Source organism: Gallinula chloropus, assembly GCF_964237585.1.
Source record: "Gallinula chloropus genome assembly, chromosome: 3".
In the NCBI taxonomy this organism is placed as follows: domain Eukaryota; kingdom Metazoa; phylum Chordata; class Aves; order Gruiformes; family Rallidae; genus Gallinula; species Gallinula chloropus.
In genome coordinates, this window is record NC_140087.1 from 122,128,839 (window position 1) to 122,145,732 (window position 16,894).

The 16,894-nt window shown below is 59.3% G+C and overlaps 1 protein-coding gene across 1 annotated transcript in view; it reads right to left on the reverse strand.

The window, feature by feature from the left end:
- Positions 1-16,894, reverse strand: part of ASXL2 (ASXL transcriptional regulator 2) — a gene marked incomplete at its 5' end in the record, with an annotated part of 89,572 nt that overhangs the window by 30,546 nt on the left and 42,132 nt on the right. Inside the window, 2 exons of the mRNA XM_084261444.1 lie at positions 9,302-9,458; positions 12,057-12,165. Coding sequence (XP_084117570.1) covers positions 9,302-9,458; positions 12,057-12,165 — 266 coding nt within the window. The remainder of the gene's footprint in view (positions 1-9,301; positions 9,459-12,056; positions 12,166-16,894) is intronic.

Sequence of the window (16,894 nt, forward strand, 5' to 3'; positions counted from 1 at the left end):
TGGTGAAGTCCCCTCAGGGGCGCAGCATTTGCATGGAGTGGGTGCTCTACAGAAGCTCACCGTGCTCCAGACAGCACCCTGCCAGCTGAGAAGCCCAGCTGGACCCCCCCCTGCCTCAAGCACCCCTGGCTGCGTGCAAACAGCCAGAGCTCTGGGGGTGGCTGGTTCTACCCAAGCATAGCCCCTGCTCCAAGCTTTCCATGGGCATGAGTGAGATGGTTGAGTGAGATGGTTCCTCTCCCTGAAAGACTGAGCTGAGAGAAACACCATGCTCAGTCCTCTGATCACCAGCACCTCACTCGACCTGGGTCCCCTCCAGTGCGAGCTGGAGTCCCCCAGCTCCTGAGCAGGAGTCCCCCAGCTCCTGAGCAGGAGTCCCCCAGCTCCTGAGCAGGTCTCTCTGGAAAGTTCTGGTTTCCTGGTTTCTGCAGCAGTGCAAGGAGGAACCTGAGCCTGGAGACCTGAGGGCCAGCCTGCACGCCACCAGACCCAGCTCCTGCGTACCACGTGTCCTGCCTGCTCCTCAGAGGTCCTGGGCAGCAGCCAGGTACCACAGGCATGGAGAACAAGTGTTCAGCAGCCAGGAGCCTCAGGAGGTGCCAGATCCAAGTGTTGGGTTCATGAGCTGTGTGGGAAGATCAGCAAACAGTGAGGTGGGAGAGTTATCCAGGGAAAAGCCACTCGGGCTGACAACGGGTAGGAGAGGGACACTGAGCACAGAGGGATGTCACCTCAGGTGTCAGAGATGCTGAGAGGGCTGGAGCAGCTTCCCATGGAGAGAGGCTGAGGGAGCTGGGCTGGGTCAGCCTGGAGAAGAGAAGGCTGTGGGGGGACCTCACTGCAGCCTCCCCGTCCCTGAAGGGACCCCAGGAACAGGAGGGGAATGGGCTTGTTAAAGGGCAGAGACTGGCAGGACAAGGGGCTGGAGTGAAGCTGGAGGAGGGAAGGGGGAGAGGAGAGACTGGGGGGAAGTTCTGTGCAGAGAGAGTGGTGAGGGGCTGGAAGGGGCTGCCCAGAGAGGGGGTGGGTGCCCCGTCCCTGGGGGTGTTCCAGGCCAGGTTGGCTGGGGCCCTGGGCACCCTTGTGTAGCTCCAGGCCTGGAGGTTGGTGTCCCTGCCTGTGGCAGGGGGTTGGAGCTCTGGGACCCTTGGGGTCCCTCCCAGCCCAGCCCAGGCTGGGATTCTGGGATTGTAATTAAGAGTTGTGGAAAAGCCTCAGGCCAGCAGGGGTGGGATCCAGCAGAAGGACAGGAATTCCCAGGTGAGAAATGCAGAACAGAAACAAATCCTACAAGCACCGACTTCCTGAGGACCATGTGCTGTTCCACACTGGCTCTGCACACATCTAGGTGAGCTTGGAAAGCCCAATCAGGATGGAATGGCTCTTAAATGAGGCATGAGAAGGGTCATTCAGCCTAGAAGAGACAACTAACAAGCAATACAGGAAGGTCTAATCCAGAATCCCAGCATCACTGGGTTGGAAAAGCCCTTTAAGCTCATCGAGTCCAACTGTTCCTGCCCTGTGCTGACCCAGATCTCCAACAAACACTTCTCCACGTGGTCCTTGTGAGGAGAAACTCATGCTTTGAGGTCTGCATGCCCTTCCTGCCATGAGACAGAGCTTGGAGGGGTGGCAGGTCACTGCTGACCCTTCTTCTAGAGAGGAAAGGCACCTGGTGCAGGTTTCTGTGGGTGAAGACTGAGCAGAACACGGTGTGTGAGGCTGGAAGGCAGAGCCCTGGGTCTTGTTTGACAGGGAACTGCAGAACAAACTGCCAGCAGCTCTGAGGAGAGCCAGAGAAGCTGGAGTAATGAAGGGGAAGAAAACCAAATCCTGATGAGAAAGCTCAGGCAGGGAGCAGCCCCTGCCCTCAGCTTCACATCCCCAGGTACTGCTGGAGACAGGAGGTGAGTCTTCTTCTGTGGGTACCACATGGCAAAGCCTCCCCTGCTGCACATGGAAACTCATACAGCTTCTGGCACTGAGGGGAGACCTCACCAGTCTGACCATGAGCATCTCCAGCACTGTGGGGCTGCTGAGATCAGAGCAGGCTGCCCCTCAGAGCCAGTCTGTGCTCAGCTCACACATCAAGTCCAACCAATCCCATCCTGAGCTAAACCAGATCCCTGAGCACCTCATCTCCCCCCTGTTAAACACCCCCAGGGCTGGGGACTCAGCCCCCTCCCTGGGCAGCCTGTGCCACAGCCCCACAACTCTGCCAGGGAAGAACTTTGCCCTCCCAGCTGAGCTGACCCTGCCCTGGGGCAGCTTGAGCCCATTGCCCCTTGGCCCAGCTCCTGGCCCCTGGCTGCAGAGACCATCACCCACCTCTCTGCACCCTCCTGTCCCTATCCTAAGCTCAACCATGTCCCTAAGTACCTGATCTATCCTTTTTTTAAACACACCCAGGGATGGTGACTCAACCACCTCTCTGGACTCCAAACATGACAACAGGAACTACAAACCCTGCTTGGCTCTTCTTATGGATGAGGACTGGGAGCTGGGCTGAGCTCTGCAGGGCTGGTGTGTGACACAGGCTCTGAGTAACCCTGAGGCACCTGGAAACACAGAGGTTGAGAGTGTCCCACAGGAGAGGGACTGGCCCTTCCCTCACTAAGCATCAGGCACTGGGGCTGCTAAGGGAAAGTCAGGCAACGTGAATGGGCTGAGGTTGAACCAGGCCAAGGGCAGAGTCCTGCCCATGGGACACCCCGACCCCCAGCAGCGCTACAGGCTGGGGCAGAGCGGCTGGAGAGCTGCTGGGGAGAAGGACCTGGGGGTGTGGGGGGACTGGGACTGCCCAGGAGCCAGCAGGGTGCCCGGGGGGCCAGGAAGGCCAAGGGCATCCTGGCTGGTGTCAGAGCCAGCGTGGCCACAGGGCCAGGGCAGGGCTTGTGCCCCTGGGCTGGGCACTGGGGAGGCTGCAGCTCCAGTGCTGGGTCCAGTTCTGGGCTCCTCAGCATCAGAAGGACAGGGAGGTCCTGGAGCGAGTGCAGAGAAGGGCAACCAGGCTGGGGAAGGGGCTGGAGGGCAAATCCTCTGAGGAGAGAAGACACAGTGACCCAAAGAATGGGAAAAGGGGCGTTTCTGGCTCCCCATCCTCAGATTCCTCTGTCAGCTGCACAACATGATGCTCAGGGAACAGCTTCCTCACCGGTCAGGAGCACAGGCAGGACTCAGCTGGCTGCAGAACAGCTGATGTTTCTACCACATCTCCAGCAGGAAGAAACAGGAATGACATAACCCAAACAGAATTGCTTTCTGAAACTGGCCCTGGCAGCTGCTGGGGGTGTGTGGCAGCACAGGGGGCTCTGGTGCCACTGCCCCAGTGGGGACCAGGCTGTTCCTGAAGGAGCCCAGAGCCTCCAGCACAGCAAAACCCTTGAGCAGGTCCCACCTTCCAACCCTGACCTGGTGCTTCTGTGCCTCCTCTTTCCTTCACCCCCTGTTTAAGAGCAGGTTACAGTGATACCCTCATTTCAACCTTACTAAAATAAATGATCATAGAATCATAGAATGGTCTGGGTTGGAAGGGACCCCAAGGATCATAGAGCTCCAACCCCCCTGCCACAGGCAGGGACACCAACCTCCAGGCCTGGATCTGTTTTAGGAAGCTGAAATCTTGCCAAATCTATTTACTTATCACTTTTTGCTCTGGCTGGAGAGAAACCTGCTGCTCAGGAGCCAGGGGGGACCCAGCAGCAGGAGTCTGCCCTTGGAAAACACAAGGCAAGCTGACAGCTTGGCTGGAGAAGGACAATCAATAATGGAGAGGGGTGGTGGATAACCCTGCCCAGTTTGATTCCCCCTCTCCCAGCTTTGCCACCGGGTTCTTCCCCCCTTTTCCCTGCTCAACACAACAAACTGAGGTCACGTTTTGCTGGAGTTGAGACCTGTGGTCACAGTGGAGGGTGTCACCTGGAGAAGCTAAACAAGATCCTGCTCCTTCAGGAGAAGTCAGGCTCAAAGGGGACCCCAGGGACACCAAACGTGGCTTGACAGCCACTGTCACTGCCAGAAGCCAGGAGAGCCTAGCTCATGGCTCCCCAGCTCCACACTGCATCCAAGCACCCTTTGTCTCTTTGCACCAGGCTGCAAAGCTGGGTGTAGGCACTGATCACAGCCCCAACACCGTGTAACCAAAGCCTGGCAGCTGCCCACACCAACCAGACCCAGTTATTCCGTGGCTGGGCACTGTCAGGATGCTAACACAGCACTAAGGTGCTGGCAAAGCTCAGCTCAGAGCACCCAGCTGTCCAACCGAGGGGCACACGGGAACGACACCAGGGACCAGGCTTCAGGTTCAGCACAGCAACAGGCACCTCTGAGTCACCATCCCACACTGGGTTACAGCTGAACGGGGCTAAAAGCGTCTGGAATGAGGTTACAGGGTGATTCCAACCACCACAGAGTGCACAGGGGCTTGGCAGCCTCCTGCTGCAAGTGCCATGTCAAATAAAGCTGCGATGTCATCACAGAGTCCCAGGGCTGGAAAAGCCCTTTGAGCTCCTGGAGTCCAACCAGTCCCATCCTGAGCTAAACCAGATCCCTGAGCACCTCATCTCCCCCCTGTTAAACACCCCCAGGGCTGGGGACTCAGCCCCCTCCCTGGGCAGCCTGTGCCACAGCCCCACAACTCTGCCAGGGAAGAACTTTGCCCTCCCAGCTGAGCTGACCCTGCCCTGGGGCAGCTTGAGCCCATTGCCCCTTGGCCCAGCTCCTGGCCCCTGGCTGCAGAGACCATCGCCCACCTCTCTGCACCCTCCTGGCAGGGCAGGGCAGGTGGGGAGAAGGGCTCCCCTCAGCCTCCTCTGCTCCAGGCTCAGCACCCCCAGCTCCCTCAGCTGCTCCTCAGAGGATTTGCCCTCCAGCCCCTTCCCCAGCCTGGTTGCCCTTCTCTGCACTCGCTCCAGGACCTCCCTGTCCTTCTGGTGCTGAGGAGCCCAGAACTGGACCCAGCACTGGAGCTGCAGCCTCCCCAGTGCCCAGCCCAGGGGCACAATCCCCTCCCCAGACCCACTGGCCACACTGTGTCTGACACAAGCCAGGATGCCCTTGGCTTTCCTGGCCCCTGGGCACACTGCTGGCTGGTGTTCAGCCTGCAGCCACCCAACACCCCCAGGTCCTCCTCTGCCTGACAGCTCTCCAGCCAGTCTCCCCCAGCCTGGAGCTGCAGGGGGTTGTTCTGTCCCATGTCCTCCAACTCCAAAGGAGACAGCTAAGCAGCTGCTGCAAGGCCAAAGGAAAGGGGTCTGCTCAGCATGGGGGGACCCCAGCCCGCACAGCACCCACTCCATCCCCCGAAGCTGAACCAACCCTGCCTTACCTTGGAGGGGAAGCACACAGAGCTGCTCCATGAGCCTTGCTGCTCCTCCTCAAGCTCCACAGTCCCTGCTCCTCTCCAGGCTCACTCCAGCTCACACAGGGATGTGCAGCAGGACCACATGGGGCTTGTTTTTAAACTTCTCCCCCCATGCCCCTGATTGGCCCCGGGCAGTGCCCATGTGGGGCTGGGACACCCAAAGGTTTCTGTCCCCTCTGAAAAATCAAAGTGTCAGTTCTGCTGCTGTCAGAGCTCTTTATTTTTGTACATATAAGGAAGTGGCTGCTGATGGTATCTGGATGTGCTTCCTGTTTTATATGTATATGAGCAGAAATGTCACGGTACGTGAACTGCAGCCTCTGAGAGCTCCTCAGAGCAGCTCATCTGCCTGCTGCCTGCCCCAGTCTGCAGCCACTTCAGTGATTCCTCTTGCACTTCTGTGGCAGCAGGGACAGGGAGAGGATTGTCCCTCTCTGCTCTGCCCTCCCCAGCTGGAGTCCTGTGGCCAGAGCTGGGGCCCAACACAAGGAGGATGTGGGGCTGTTGGAGAGGGGTCAGAGGAGCCCCGGGGATGCTCAGAGGGCTGGAGCAGCTCCCCATGGAGAGAGGCTGAGGGAGCTGGGCTGGGTCAGCCTGGAGAAGAGAAGGCTGTGGGGGGACCTCACTGCAGCCTCCCCGTCCCTGAAGGGACCCCAGGAACAGGAGGGGAATGGGCTTGTTAAAGGGCAGAGCCTGGCAGGACAAGGGGCTGGAGTGAAGCTGGAGGAGGGAAGGGGGAGAGGAGAGACTGGGGGGAAGTTCTGTGCAGAGAGAGTGGTGAGGGGCTGGAAGGGGCTGCCCAGAGAGGGGGTGGGTGCCCCGTCCCTGGGGGTGTTCCAGGCCAGGTTGGCTGGGGCCCTGGGCACCCTTGTGTAGCTCCAGGCCTGGAGGTTGGTGTCCCTGCCTGTGGCAGGGGGCTGGAGCTCTGGGACCCTTGGGGTCCCTCCCATCCCAGACCAGTCTGGGATTCTATGGTTCTGTATTCTCCAGGCAAAGCCTCTCCTCCCTGAGCCCTGCAGTGAGCTGGTGGGAGCTGTGCTGAGCCATCCCCCCACAACCCTCTCACCCTGACAGCGCAGCGAAGCATCACTACGAGGTGACTCTGGCTGAGACCTGGGCTGTTCCCCAACTTGAGTGAGTCCATTTTTTAATCCTTTCTGTAATGAGGAAGAGGCTTTGCTGTGTCTCAGGCAGACAGGGGCAGGCCAGGAGGGCTGCGTTCCGGAGCCGACGCTGTGCGGCTCAGCGCTGCAGGAATCTCCCTCCCTGCAATTTCATGTCTTCCTGGGTCCTTTAAAGAAGAGCAAACAAACATACAGACTAAAAGTAAAACTCCTTTTGAGGCAGAGGCTCTCCTGACTCTTGCAGAAGGAAACAGCAGCAAAAGGCACCTCCAAGGAGAGCGACGTCTTCGCCCCCGAACCCAGACCCGTCGCTGCCAGGAGACCCAGCCAGGGGCAGGCTCCTTCCCTTCCACTTCCCAGCGTTACCAGCTGTGGAACTCAGGGATGAGGTGTGGCTGGGAGTGAGCTGAAGCCATCTAAACTTCTTACTTTGATTCCACTCTTCCTGGCACCTCCCTGGGGAGCTGGGTTTCTGGCTGGGGAGCTCCAGGCTTTGCTGGAGGAACCAAAGGGTTCTTCTCAGATGCATCAAGCAAATGAAACACTCAAAGTGAAAGAGAACCCTTCCCCATGGACACTATGGCACAGAACTCCTTTCTTCCCATCTCCCAGGCTGTCAGTGCTCCAGGTACAGCTGCTCTGCACTTCAACCCAAGGGAGCTGTGGGTTCCACCTACCATAAGGTGCTGTCCCTAAGCCAGCTGTGAGTTACAGCCCACGACCTCAGAGAGATGCCTTATGAACACTAACACCAAGGAAGGTGTCATGCAAAGATGGGGTTTAGCCATTTACCATCACAGCACCTTATCTTCTCTCATTAAACAGGTTTGGTTCATTTAATTTTGGTGCAGGCATCTTGTTTAGTGACAGAACTCCACCAGCTATCACAGCCAAGTTTAGGAATGAAGAGTCTTTTCTTAAAGATACTCTGCAAAGAAACCTCTTCCACTGTTATCATGGAATCCCAGCCTGGGCTGGGCTGGGAGGGACCCCAAGGGTCCCAGAGCTCCAACCCCCTGCCACAGGCAGGGACACCAACCTCCAGGCCTGGAGCTACACAAGGGTGCCCAGGGCCCCAGCCAACCTGGCCTGGAACACCCCCAGGGACGGGGCACCCACCCCCTCTCTGGGCAGCCCCTTCCAGCCCCTCACCACTCTCTCTGCACAGAACTTCCCCCCCAGTCTCTCCTCTCCCCCTTCCCTCCTCCAGCTTCACTCCAGCCCCTTGTCCTGCCAGTCTCTGCCCTTTAACCAGCCCATTCCCCTCCTGTTCCTGGGGTCCCTTCAGGGACGGGGAGGCTGCAGTGAGGTCCCCCCACAGCCTTCTCTTCTCCAGGCTGACCCAGCCCTGTTATCCTCCCTTATGTATTTCTCACATCCCTCCTGATCACCTGGTCAGCCCCAGCCCCACAACATCCACCAAGCTTGTCCTCCAAGGGCTCAGGAGGTTCCTACCCAAACAGAACAGCAGACACCTGAGGGCATTTACTTATCCCTTCCCCTGCACCCAACGTGCCCAATTCCTTCAGCTGTTTGTGCTTGTGGTTTAAAGCTCCAAAGAAACACCTGTGGTGTAGGAAAACCCCCAGAGACCCAACGAGACTGCAAAGCTGCTCCTGGGGGTTTCCCTGTTGTGAAGGCAACAGTCAGACGCACTTCCAAGGACCGGGGCTCAACAGGCAGCGAGGGCAGCACGTCTGAGCCAGCCCCAGGAACACACTGCTGCCTCCTTGGGTGCCCAGACAGTGATGGTGGGAAGGGCTGCAGGGGTCCCTGTGGAGCTCAGAAGCCTCCTGGTGCTGGGGGTGGCAGCTGGGGACACACAAGGCAGCCAGCCCGGCACGGCGGCTTTCCGGCCGCGCTGCCACAGGCAGCAAAGAGGAAAGGGAGAGCAGTAGAGAGGAAACAGACTGAGAAGCACCAGCTCCAGAACAGCCAGCACAGCAAAACCTGCTGGGGAAAGTCCCCAGCACCAGCACACCCCTCTGACAGAGAGCCACTGGCACAGCAGCACCCACGGGTCCCCGGCGGGGCACGTCTGCCTGGGTGGGGGCTGCTCCCCCCTGAGGAAGGGTAACATGCAGTGATGCCACCCAAGGCATCACTCTGTGATCCTTGGGGTCCCTCCCAACCCCTGCCACTCTATGATTCATTCCATGATTTCCTCAGCTCATCACTCTTGCTCCACCTCTGGAGAACCTGGATAACCTCAGCCCATCGCTGCACCACCCCAGTTCAGCAACACCCAGGTACAGCACACAGCAGAACCAGCACTGAACCCCACTGGCTACAGCTGGAGAAGATTTAACACTCTATCTCCAATATTTAGCCTTGACTGCCCCAAATATCCCCTGTTTTGAGGGAAAAGGAGTGCAAAACAGGACAGCAGAGTGCCATGGCTCAAGCCTGAGCCCTGTGGGTTCCAGTAACAGGCTTTAACCTCACAGACCCTGTGCTCACTCCTGGTGCTGCATCCCACAGCATCCCAAGAGCCCAGAAGTCAGAGATGTGATCTGCCTGGGAGAGCTGGGGGGTGGCAGAGAACATGTGGAATCAGCCTGTTCCTGGGGTGGACACACAGCAGCTGCTCTGCTTTGCACCAAGGCCTTGCACACACTTCATTACAGGCTCCCCCAGCCACAAATCAGCACCTGAGTCATAGTCTGGTCCATCCACACCAGTGATAACACAGAATCCAGCCCACTGGAACAGCCTGGCTCTGTAAGGCAATGGGTGTGATGGGAGAACACCTCCAGGTCCTCCCTCCACAGCCCCAGGGCAGGTTGCAACCATCGCTCCCAATGGGGGAAATTACCTTTCCTTTTCCACCTGCTTTTCTTGCCATCTTTGTTCGTGCAGCCATCACTGCTGCTGCTGCTGCTGCTGTTCTCAGAGCTCTGGGAGTCGGACTGGGCATCGCTGCTCTCCTCTGAGCCGTCCGACAGCTCCTTCAGCCCGTCCGGAACATCCTTCTGTGGAGAGACCCCAGCTCGTTACCCACTGCACAGAGACTCCCCAACCACACAGCTCCTTAAAAGCATTCCCCTTCATTCACCAAGCTCTGCCTGTGGATCATTCAACTGCTGCAATCGGGACAGGCTGGGGGGAGCTGCTGGAGAGGAGCTCTGGGGAGAAGGACCTGAGGGTGCTGGTGGGTGACAGGGTGGCCATGAGCCAGCAGAGTGTCCTGGGGCTGAGAGAGACAATGGGATCCTGGGGGCATCAGGAGGAGTGTGGGCAGCAGGTGACAGGAGGGGATCCTCCCCCTCTGCTCTGCCCTGGCCAGGCCCCACTGGAGTGTTGTGTCCAGGTCTGGGCTCCCTGGGATCAACCAGCCAGGGATCTCCTGGAGAGAGTCCAGAGGAGGGACAGAGATGCTGAAGGGGCTGGAGCATCTCCCCTGGGAGGAAAGGCTGAGGGAGCTGGGGCTGTTCAGCCTGCAGAGAAGAGCCTGAGAGGGGATCTGATCCCTGGGGATCAAGAGCTGAAGGGTGGGACCCAGGGGCCATGGGCAGCCTCTGCTCAGTGTCTGTGGGGACAGGACAAGGGGCGATGGGCTCAAGTTGGAGCCCAGGGAGTTCCCCCCAATGTGGGGAAGAACTTCTTGCCAGTGAGGGTGAGGGAGCCCTGGGACAGGCTGCCCAGGGGGTGTGGAGTCTCCTTGTCTGGAGAGATCCCAGCCCCTGTCCTAGGGACCCTGCTTGGGCAGGGGGTGGGACCCCAGGGGCTCTGGGGGGCCCTGCCAAACCCTGGGATTCTGTGATTCTATGATGGTTTTACTCTGCCACCAGCCTGCAACACCCCCTGAGTCCACATGAAGATATTTACCACCACCCCAGCTGACACAGGTTTCACACTGCCCTTCACCAGCACACCCTCCCTTACACACCCACTGCAGTTGTCTTCCCCACCCCCAAGCACGACTCCAGCACCCTCTTGCTTTACAAAACCCTGCTCTGGTTCTGAACTCTGTGACAGAAGAGGAGCAGAGGGATGGCTTGGTCACCCCCTGCCCCATGTAACGACAGGTCCCAGCCTCACAGAGGTGGGTCCTGGTGGGCTGTTTCTGTGCAGTGAGATGTCCATGGTGCCTGGGGACACGTTGACCTGCAGGGTTTTAGGCTGGCAAGAGCCAGGGGAGAGGACCAGCGTGGTCTCCACCCTGCCTACACCCAAAGCCAGACTGCCCTCTAGTGATTATCCCACCAGATTCAGGTTTTGGGGGAAATTAGTGCTAATTACTGACAAGAAATTGCTTTGTGCTGATGAGGTCTTCAGCAGTGGTCCTTAATGTCCCCCCCATACAACCCCCAAAGGAGCTGAGCCCTTGGGACAGCGGATGATGCTCCAGCTCATCCCACCAGCCACCCTTGTCCCTGCTGCTCCATGTCCATCCCATCACCTTGGCTGAGTGAAGCCATTCCTGAAATCAGGATCTCACCCTGGAGTCCTCGTTAGTGATGTGACCAAAGTGAAGGCCAACGGGACAGTGGCTGTAACAGCTGGGTAAAGAAACAGCCCCACAGGCCTTGGACAGCAAAACCCTCCTGCTACAGCAGGAAAAGGCACACTAAGCACCTCGCCCTGTCTCTGGAGACACCAGGTCTCTTGTCCCCTCCCTGAAACAAGAGCTAGGACCAATTTCCACTGGTGAGGGCAGGAAGCACTGAAGGGGACACCAGCACTAACAGCTTCATCCAGGCTCCCCCCAGCAGCAAGACAGGGAGAGCCACAAAGGTGCTCAGAGGGCTGGAGCAGCTCCCCAAGGAGAGAGGCTGAGGGAGCTGGGCTGGGTCAGCCTGGAGAAGAGAAGGCTGTGGGGGGACCTCACTGCAGCCTCCCCGTCCCTGAAGGGACCCCAGGAACAGGAGGGGAATGGGCTTGTTAAAGGGCAGAGACTGGCAGGACAAGGGGCTGGAGTGAAGCTGGAGGAGGGAAGGGGCAGAGGAGAGACTGGGGGGAAGTTCTGTGCAGAGAGAGTGGGGAGGGGCTGGCAGGGGCTGCCCAGAGAGGGGGTGGGTGCCCCGTCCCTGGGGGTGTTCCAGGCCAGGTTGGCTGGGGCCCTGGGCACCCTTGTGTAGCTCCAGGCCTGGAGGTTGGTGTCCCTGCCTGTGGCAGGGGGTTGGGGCTCTGGGACCCTTGGGGGCCCTCCCAGCCCAGCCCAGGCTGGGATTCCATGATTCTCAAGGAACACGGCTGCTCTCCGAGCTGAACCACGGAGGTTTGCTGGAGGCTGGGGCAGGCAGCTCCTGCGTGGGCAGGTGGGCTGGCTTCTCCTCTGCCCAGTGATTCTGTGACCCTTTCAATGCTAAGAGGTCACCAGAGCTTTAATTACTCCTGTATGTCTGGGACAGCAATTCCCATCCAGCAACCACACTGCTGTGAGTAACACCAGCACTCCCAGTTGGTACCCAGAGCGCCCAGGAAACAAGCACCAAGTGCGCTCTTGGAGGGGATGTTTAGGCTATGACTGGTGGTACAGAGGAGTGGGTCCCTCTTCAGGATACCCCCAATCCAGCGTGGTTTCAAAGGGATAAAAGGCAGCTGAGCGTGGTGGCTGAGGCACTCACCTTGAGGGTGTAGACGCCCATGCGCCCCGGGACCTTGTAGAAGATGCCCTCTTCCCCTCGGGAGTTGGTGTGCAGCATAGCATTCAGGCAGGCAAGAGGAGAGGTCCCACTGGGAACAAAACCACAAGGTCAGGGTGAATCCCCTGCCAGGAGACCCCCCCAGCCCCTCAGCCCACCGTCACACACATGCAGAGGCAGAGGGAGGCCAGATCCAACCTCTACTCCCCAGGGGAATACAGGTTGAAGCTGCCGTCACAAGCACCAGTGAAACCAGTTTGCACCCCCACACTCCAGCCCCTGGGGCAAAAAGCAAACAAACCCCCCTGAGTTCAGGCTCTCCAAACACTTCATTCTGCAAGACAGGGGCATGTTTCCACAGCTTGAGATGTCCAAGGCTGGGGCTCAGAGCAGATCCACTGCGAGCCAGCTATGGGATGCAGAGAGAGGGGGTGGTTGGGGGCTGTTTAGGGGAACCCACAGCGTGCTGAAAGCTGTGGGGTAAAGCATGGAAACTGGTTGTGCTGTTGTCCCTAAGGAGAGCAGAGATCTTCGGTCCCAGCTACAGCACCAGGGCAGAAGATCCACCTTTTCAGCAGCACTGCTGGGGGTTGGTTTGGTTTTACACCCACCCCACCACAGACAGAAGCAAAATCAGGTGGACACGACAAGACAGGAGACTTGTTCCCCCTGCGGGGTCTGGCTGATCCCTCCCTCTGCCACCTTTAGGTGTCCTTCCTCCTGAACCTCAAGGATACCCAGCACAGCCCCAAGAAGGCAGCTGGGAGAAGTTTTTGCCTCCCAATTCCCCCTCTACAAAGGCTGCAACTGAGCCCAGCAGCTGAAACCCTGACTGTGTGACCGACCGACCCGACTCCAGCCGGGTGTCTGCGGTGAGTTGTGCCAGGAACAGTCAGACAGACCCACATGGAAAGCAAAACCTGCACTCAGACAAGGTGCATGGAAAAGCCACTGCTGGGAGGGAGGGGAAGGGCTGGTGAGGATGGGCAGAGCCCTCCAGGGCTGCAGGCAGGGCACAGGCACGCTGAGCTCTGCAGAACAGCCCCGAATTCCTGCGCTCCCCAAACAGGGCTGGTGCCCTCGCCCTGCAAGGGAGCTCAGGGGCTGCAGCAGCTCTATGAGCAGAGGGCTGGGATTCAGAACCACAAAACCACAGGATCCCCTGAGCTGGGAGGACCCAGCTGGAGCCCAGCTCCCAGCTCCACACAGCCCAGCCCAGCCCGGGGCTGGGAGCCCTTCCCTGGGCAGCCTGTGCCAGCCCCGACCCCCCTCTCAGCACAGAACCTCCTCTGACCCCCAGCCTGACCCTCCACTGGCAGCTCCACACCGTCCCCTGGGGTCTTGTCCCTGGTCCCCAAAGAGAGGAGAGAGATCAGCCCCTGCCCCTTCTCTGCCCCTCATCAGGAACCCCCAGACCCCCTGAGCTCTGTCCTCAGCCTCCTCTTCTCCAGGCTGCACAACCCCAGGGCCTTCAGCCTCTCCTGGGGACCCTTCCCCTCCAGACCTTCCCATCCTCAGTGCTCCTCTGGACACTCTCCAATAGTTCTGTGTCCCTCGTGTCCTGTGGCACCCAAACCTGCCCCAGGACTCGGGGTGAGGCCCCCCCAGTGCAGGGGGGAGCAGGACAGTCCCTCCCTGGACTGGCTGTGCCATGCTGGATGCACCCCAAGGTGCAGTTGCCCCTCCTGTCTGCCTGGGCACGCTGCTGGCTCACAGGTAACTCACTGTCAACCCCCAAATCCCTCTCAGCACAGCTGCCCCCAGGCTGGGTGTGCAGCCAGGGTTGCCCCTTCCCAGGGGCAGAACCCAGCACTTGCCCTGTTCAGCTTCCCACTGTTGGTGACTGTCCAGCTCTGGCCTGTCCTGGTCTCTCTGAGGCTTCTCCTCAACAGCAGAGCCAGCAGCTCCTCCCAGTTTGGTGCCATCTGCACGTTCTCTTCAGACACCCTCTGGTCCTGAGCCCAGGTTGCTTATGAGGATGTTAAAGAGAGCTGGCCCTAAACTGGAGCCCCCAGAACCCCACCAGTGACAGCCACCAGCCAGGTGTAACCCCACGTACTGTCACCTTTATTGTCACTAGACCACTCCCACCAGTGCTGCCTGCCATGCCAACACACGACAGGGATGGGGTCCCCACCAGAGGGTCCCCCAGCTGTGGCACCACAGGCTGAGCAAGGCTGTGAGCTGGGGGAGCTCTGCCCACGCTCCAGGACACCCAGGCAGGGGGCTGGGGGGCTGCAGCCCGAGGACAGACCCCCTTCAAACCAATGACATCCCACACCAAGGGTGAGAATCAGCCTGTGCAGCACCTCTGCTCTGGGCTTCCCTCCCCATCACCTCCACAGCACCCCAGGAACTGAGGGATCCCCAGCCCCTGGCTCAGCTGGATGCTGGAGCAAAGAGCAGCAGCACTGGGGGAAGCAGCTGAGCCTTGGGCACGCCAGGGACCACCCACTCCCCCCATTCTGGGCCCTACAGGCCAAAACTCAGTTTCCTTCAGGTACTTTTACACCAATCCAGCAAGTCCCCTGGTAACAAACACCTTTGGGAGAGGCAGGTACCACGGCCCAACAGAGAAACCAGCAATGCCAGCATCTCACTTCCATCCTGCCAGGAGCTTGTGGCTGCCTTTGGACACACACAGGATCCCTGCAGCTGAGCAGAAGCTCCTCCTAAAGACACTCCCATGCCACAGCCAACCTCTCCTTGAGTAAGCCCATGGAGACCAGCTCCCCTGGCTCCCTCCACTCTCCTGTCTGCCTTCCCAGACCCTGCAGCAGCCACGAGCAGCACAACTGGAAATGACTCCAAGGTGGGGGGATGCCAACCCCAGGGCGCTGCGCTCGCTGCCCTGCCCTGGGAAGTCAGGGCTGTCCCTGGAAGCTGCTGGTCAGAGTGATTTCCTACAGCTCCCCCCAGATCCCTTCCAAAGGCCCTGCTCCCCAGGGCACAACCACCCCCTTTGCTCCCAGACACCATCTCTGCACCAGGGGTTTCTTACACAGGCCCAGCATCCCTGTCCTCCTCCCACCACCCTCCATCCCTCCTACCACTGTGGTAAGATCACCAGATGCTGCTCCATGCTGCTTTCCAGATGGTACCAGCACGGTGCCCGGCACAGGGAAGCTCTGGGGCACTGAGGAGAGGGAGCTCTGCTGCATCCCTGCCCTGGAGCTCTGCTGCATCCCTGCCCTGGAGCTCCTGGAGTCGGCTCTTTGTACAGACCACAGCAGAGCAGGACACGGATGTCCACCGAGCTCCTGGCTAAGCCCAGCAGTGTCGTGCTTCAGAGGCTCACAAAGCCTTGGCAGGACCCACCTTTGCAAAGGTGACCCCAGTCTGGCACCGGTGCTGCTGCCCCTGAACTGGTTCTGATGTTTAACAGCCCCTGATGGTTTGGGTCTATTCTCCCCCCATGTTTACCCACCTCTCACCTCGGGCTCACCCCACAGGCTCCTCCAGAAGCCTGGCACAGACAGAACACCTCCCTCACCTTCTGCAAAGGTCAGTGTGAGAGTTTGAGAGGCTAAAATTTGGCCAAGTCCCCCAAAAAGTAAAGACAAAGCAGGGAGAGGGGCTCACTTTGGGTACATGGTGCACGGCCTTCATGTCCCCTTCCATCACCTCTGCCCCACGAGCGTGACGGGCGCCCGCACCCCTCCCACACCAAGCCCCTTCTCTCCATGGCCATGGCTGAGCTGAGGCCACCAGCCTGGGTGCAGGGTGCCAGTCCACACTCCCCACCAGACTCCCCCCCCCTAACAACTAAACCCATGGCTACATCTGCTGCTGGAGACTGAGCCTGTCCTTCTCTGACCGGGAAGATCTCGCCCCCGTCCATCCTCTGTCACCCCTTGGCTGAGGTTTCTGCCAACCCCCTGAGCTCTGTGCTGTCCACCTCTGTTACCTGTGACAGCTGCCCAAGTCCAGCTTCAGAGCCAGATGCTGTTACAGAATCACAGAATCACAAGAGACCTTTGAAGGTCATCGAGTCCAACCAATCCCATCCTGAGCTAAACCAGATCCCTGAGCACCTCATCTACCCTTTTTCTGAACACATCCAGGGAAGGTGCCTCAACCCCCTCCCTGGGCAGCCTGTTCCAGCCCTGACAACTCTTTCAGTAACAATTTTTTTTCTAATATCCAATCTGACCCTGCCCTGGGGCAGCTTGAGCCCATTGCCCCTTGGCCCAGCTCCTGGCCCCTGGCTGCAGAGACCATCGCCCACCTCTCTGCACCCTCCTGGCAGGGCAGGGGAGGTGGGGAGAAGGTCTCCCCTCAGCCTCCTCTTCTCCAGGCTCAACACCCCCAGCTCCCTCAGCTGCTCCTCAGAGGATTTGCCCTCCAGCCCCTTCCCCAGCCTGGTTGCCCTTCTCTGCACTCGCTCCAGGACCTCCCTGTCCTTCTGATGCTGAGGAGCCCAGAACTGGACCCAGCACTGGAGCTGCAGCCTCCCCAGTGCCCAGCCCAGGGGCACAATTACCTCCCCTTGTTTTATCACTGCTTTTGGCTTTAGTAAGGAAGGACACACCTCTGTTTGCTGGGGAGACTCAGGGGCTCATCGACCGCACCTCAGGGCTCCTGCCCTTCCACCTCAAACCCGCAATTCGGGAAGCAGATGACTGCAGATGAGCTCCTGCTTGCTCCAGGCTGAGCTGTTCCACCCCTCCATCCCACCCAGCATCCCAGCAGCCTCTGCCAGTGCTGCCCAGCAGCTTCCATCCCCGTGACAGCCAACAGACCAGCCCTTTCAGACCTAAACAGGCTCCGTCCCTCAGCAGGCGCTGAGCAGAGCCCAGCGAGGCCGTGGCTGGCTGGTA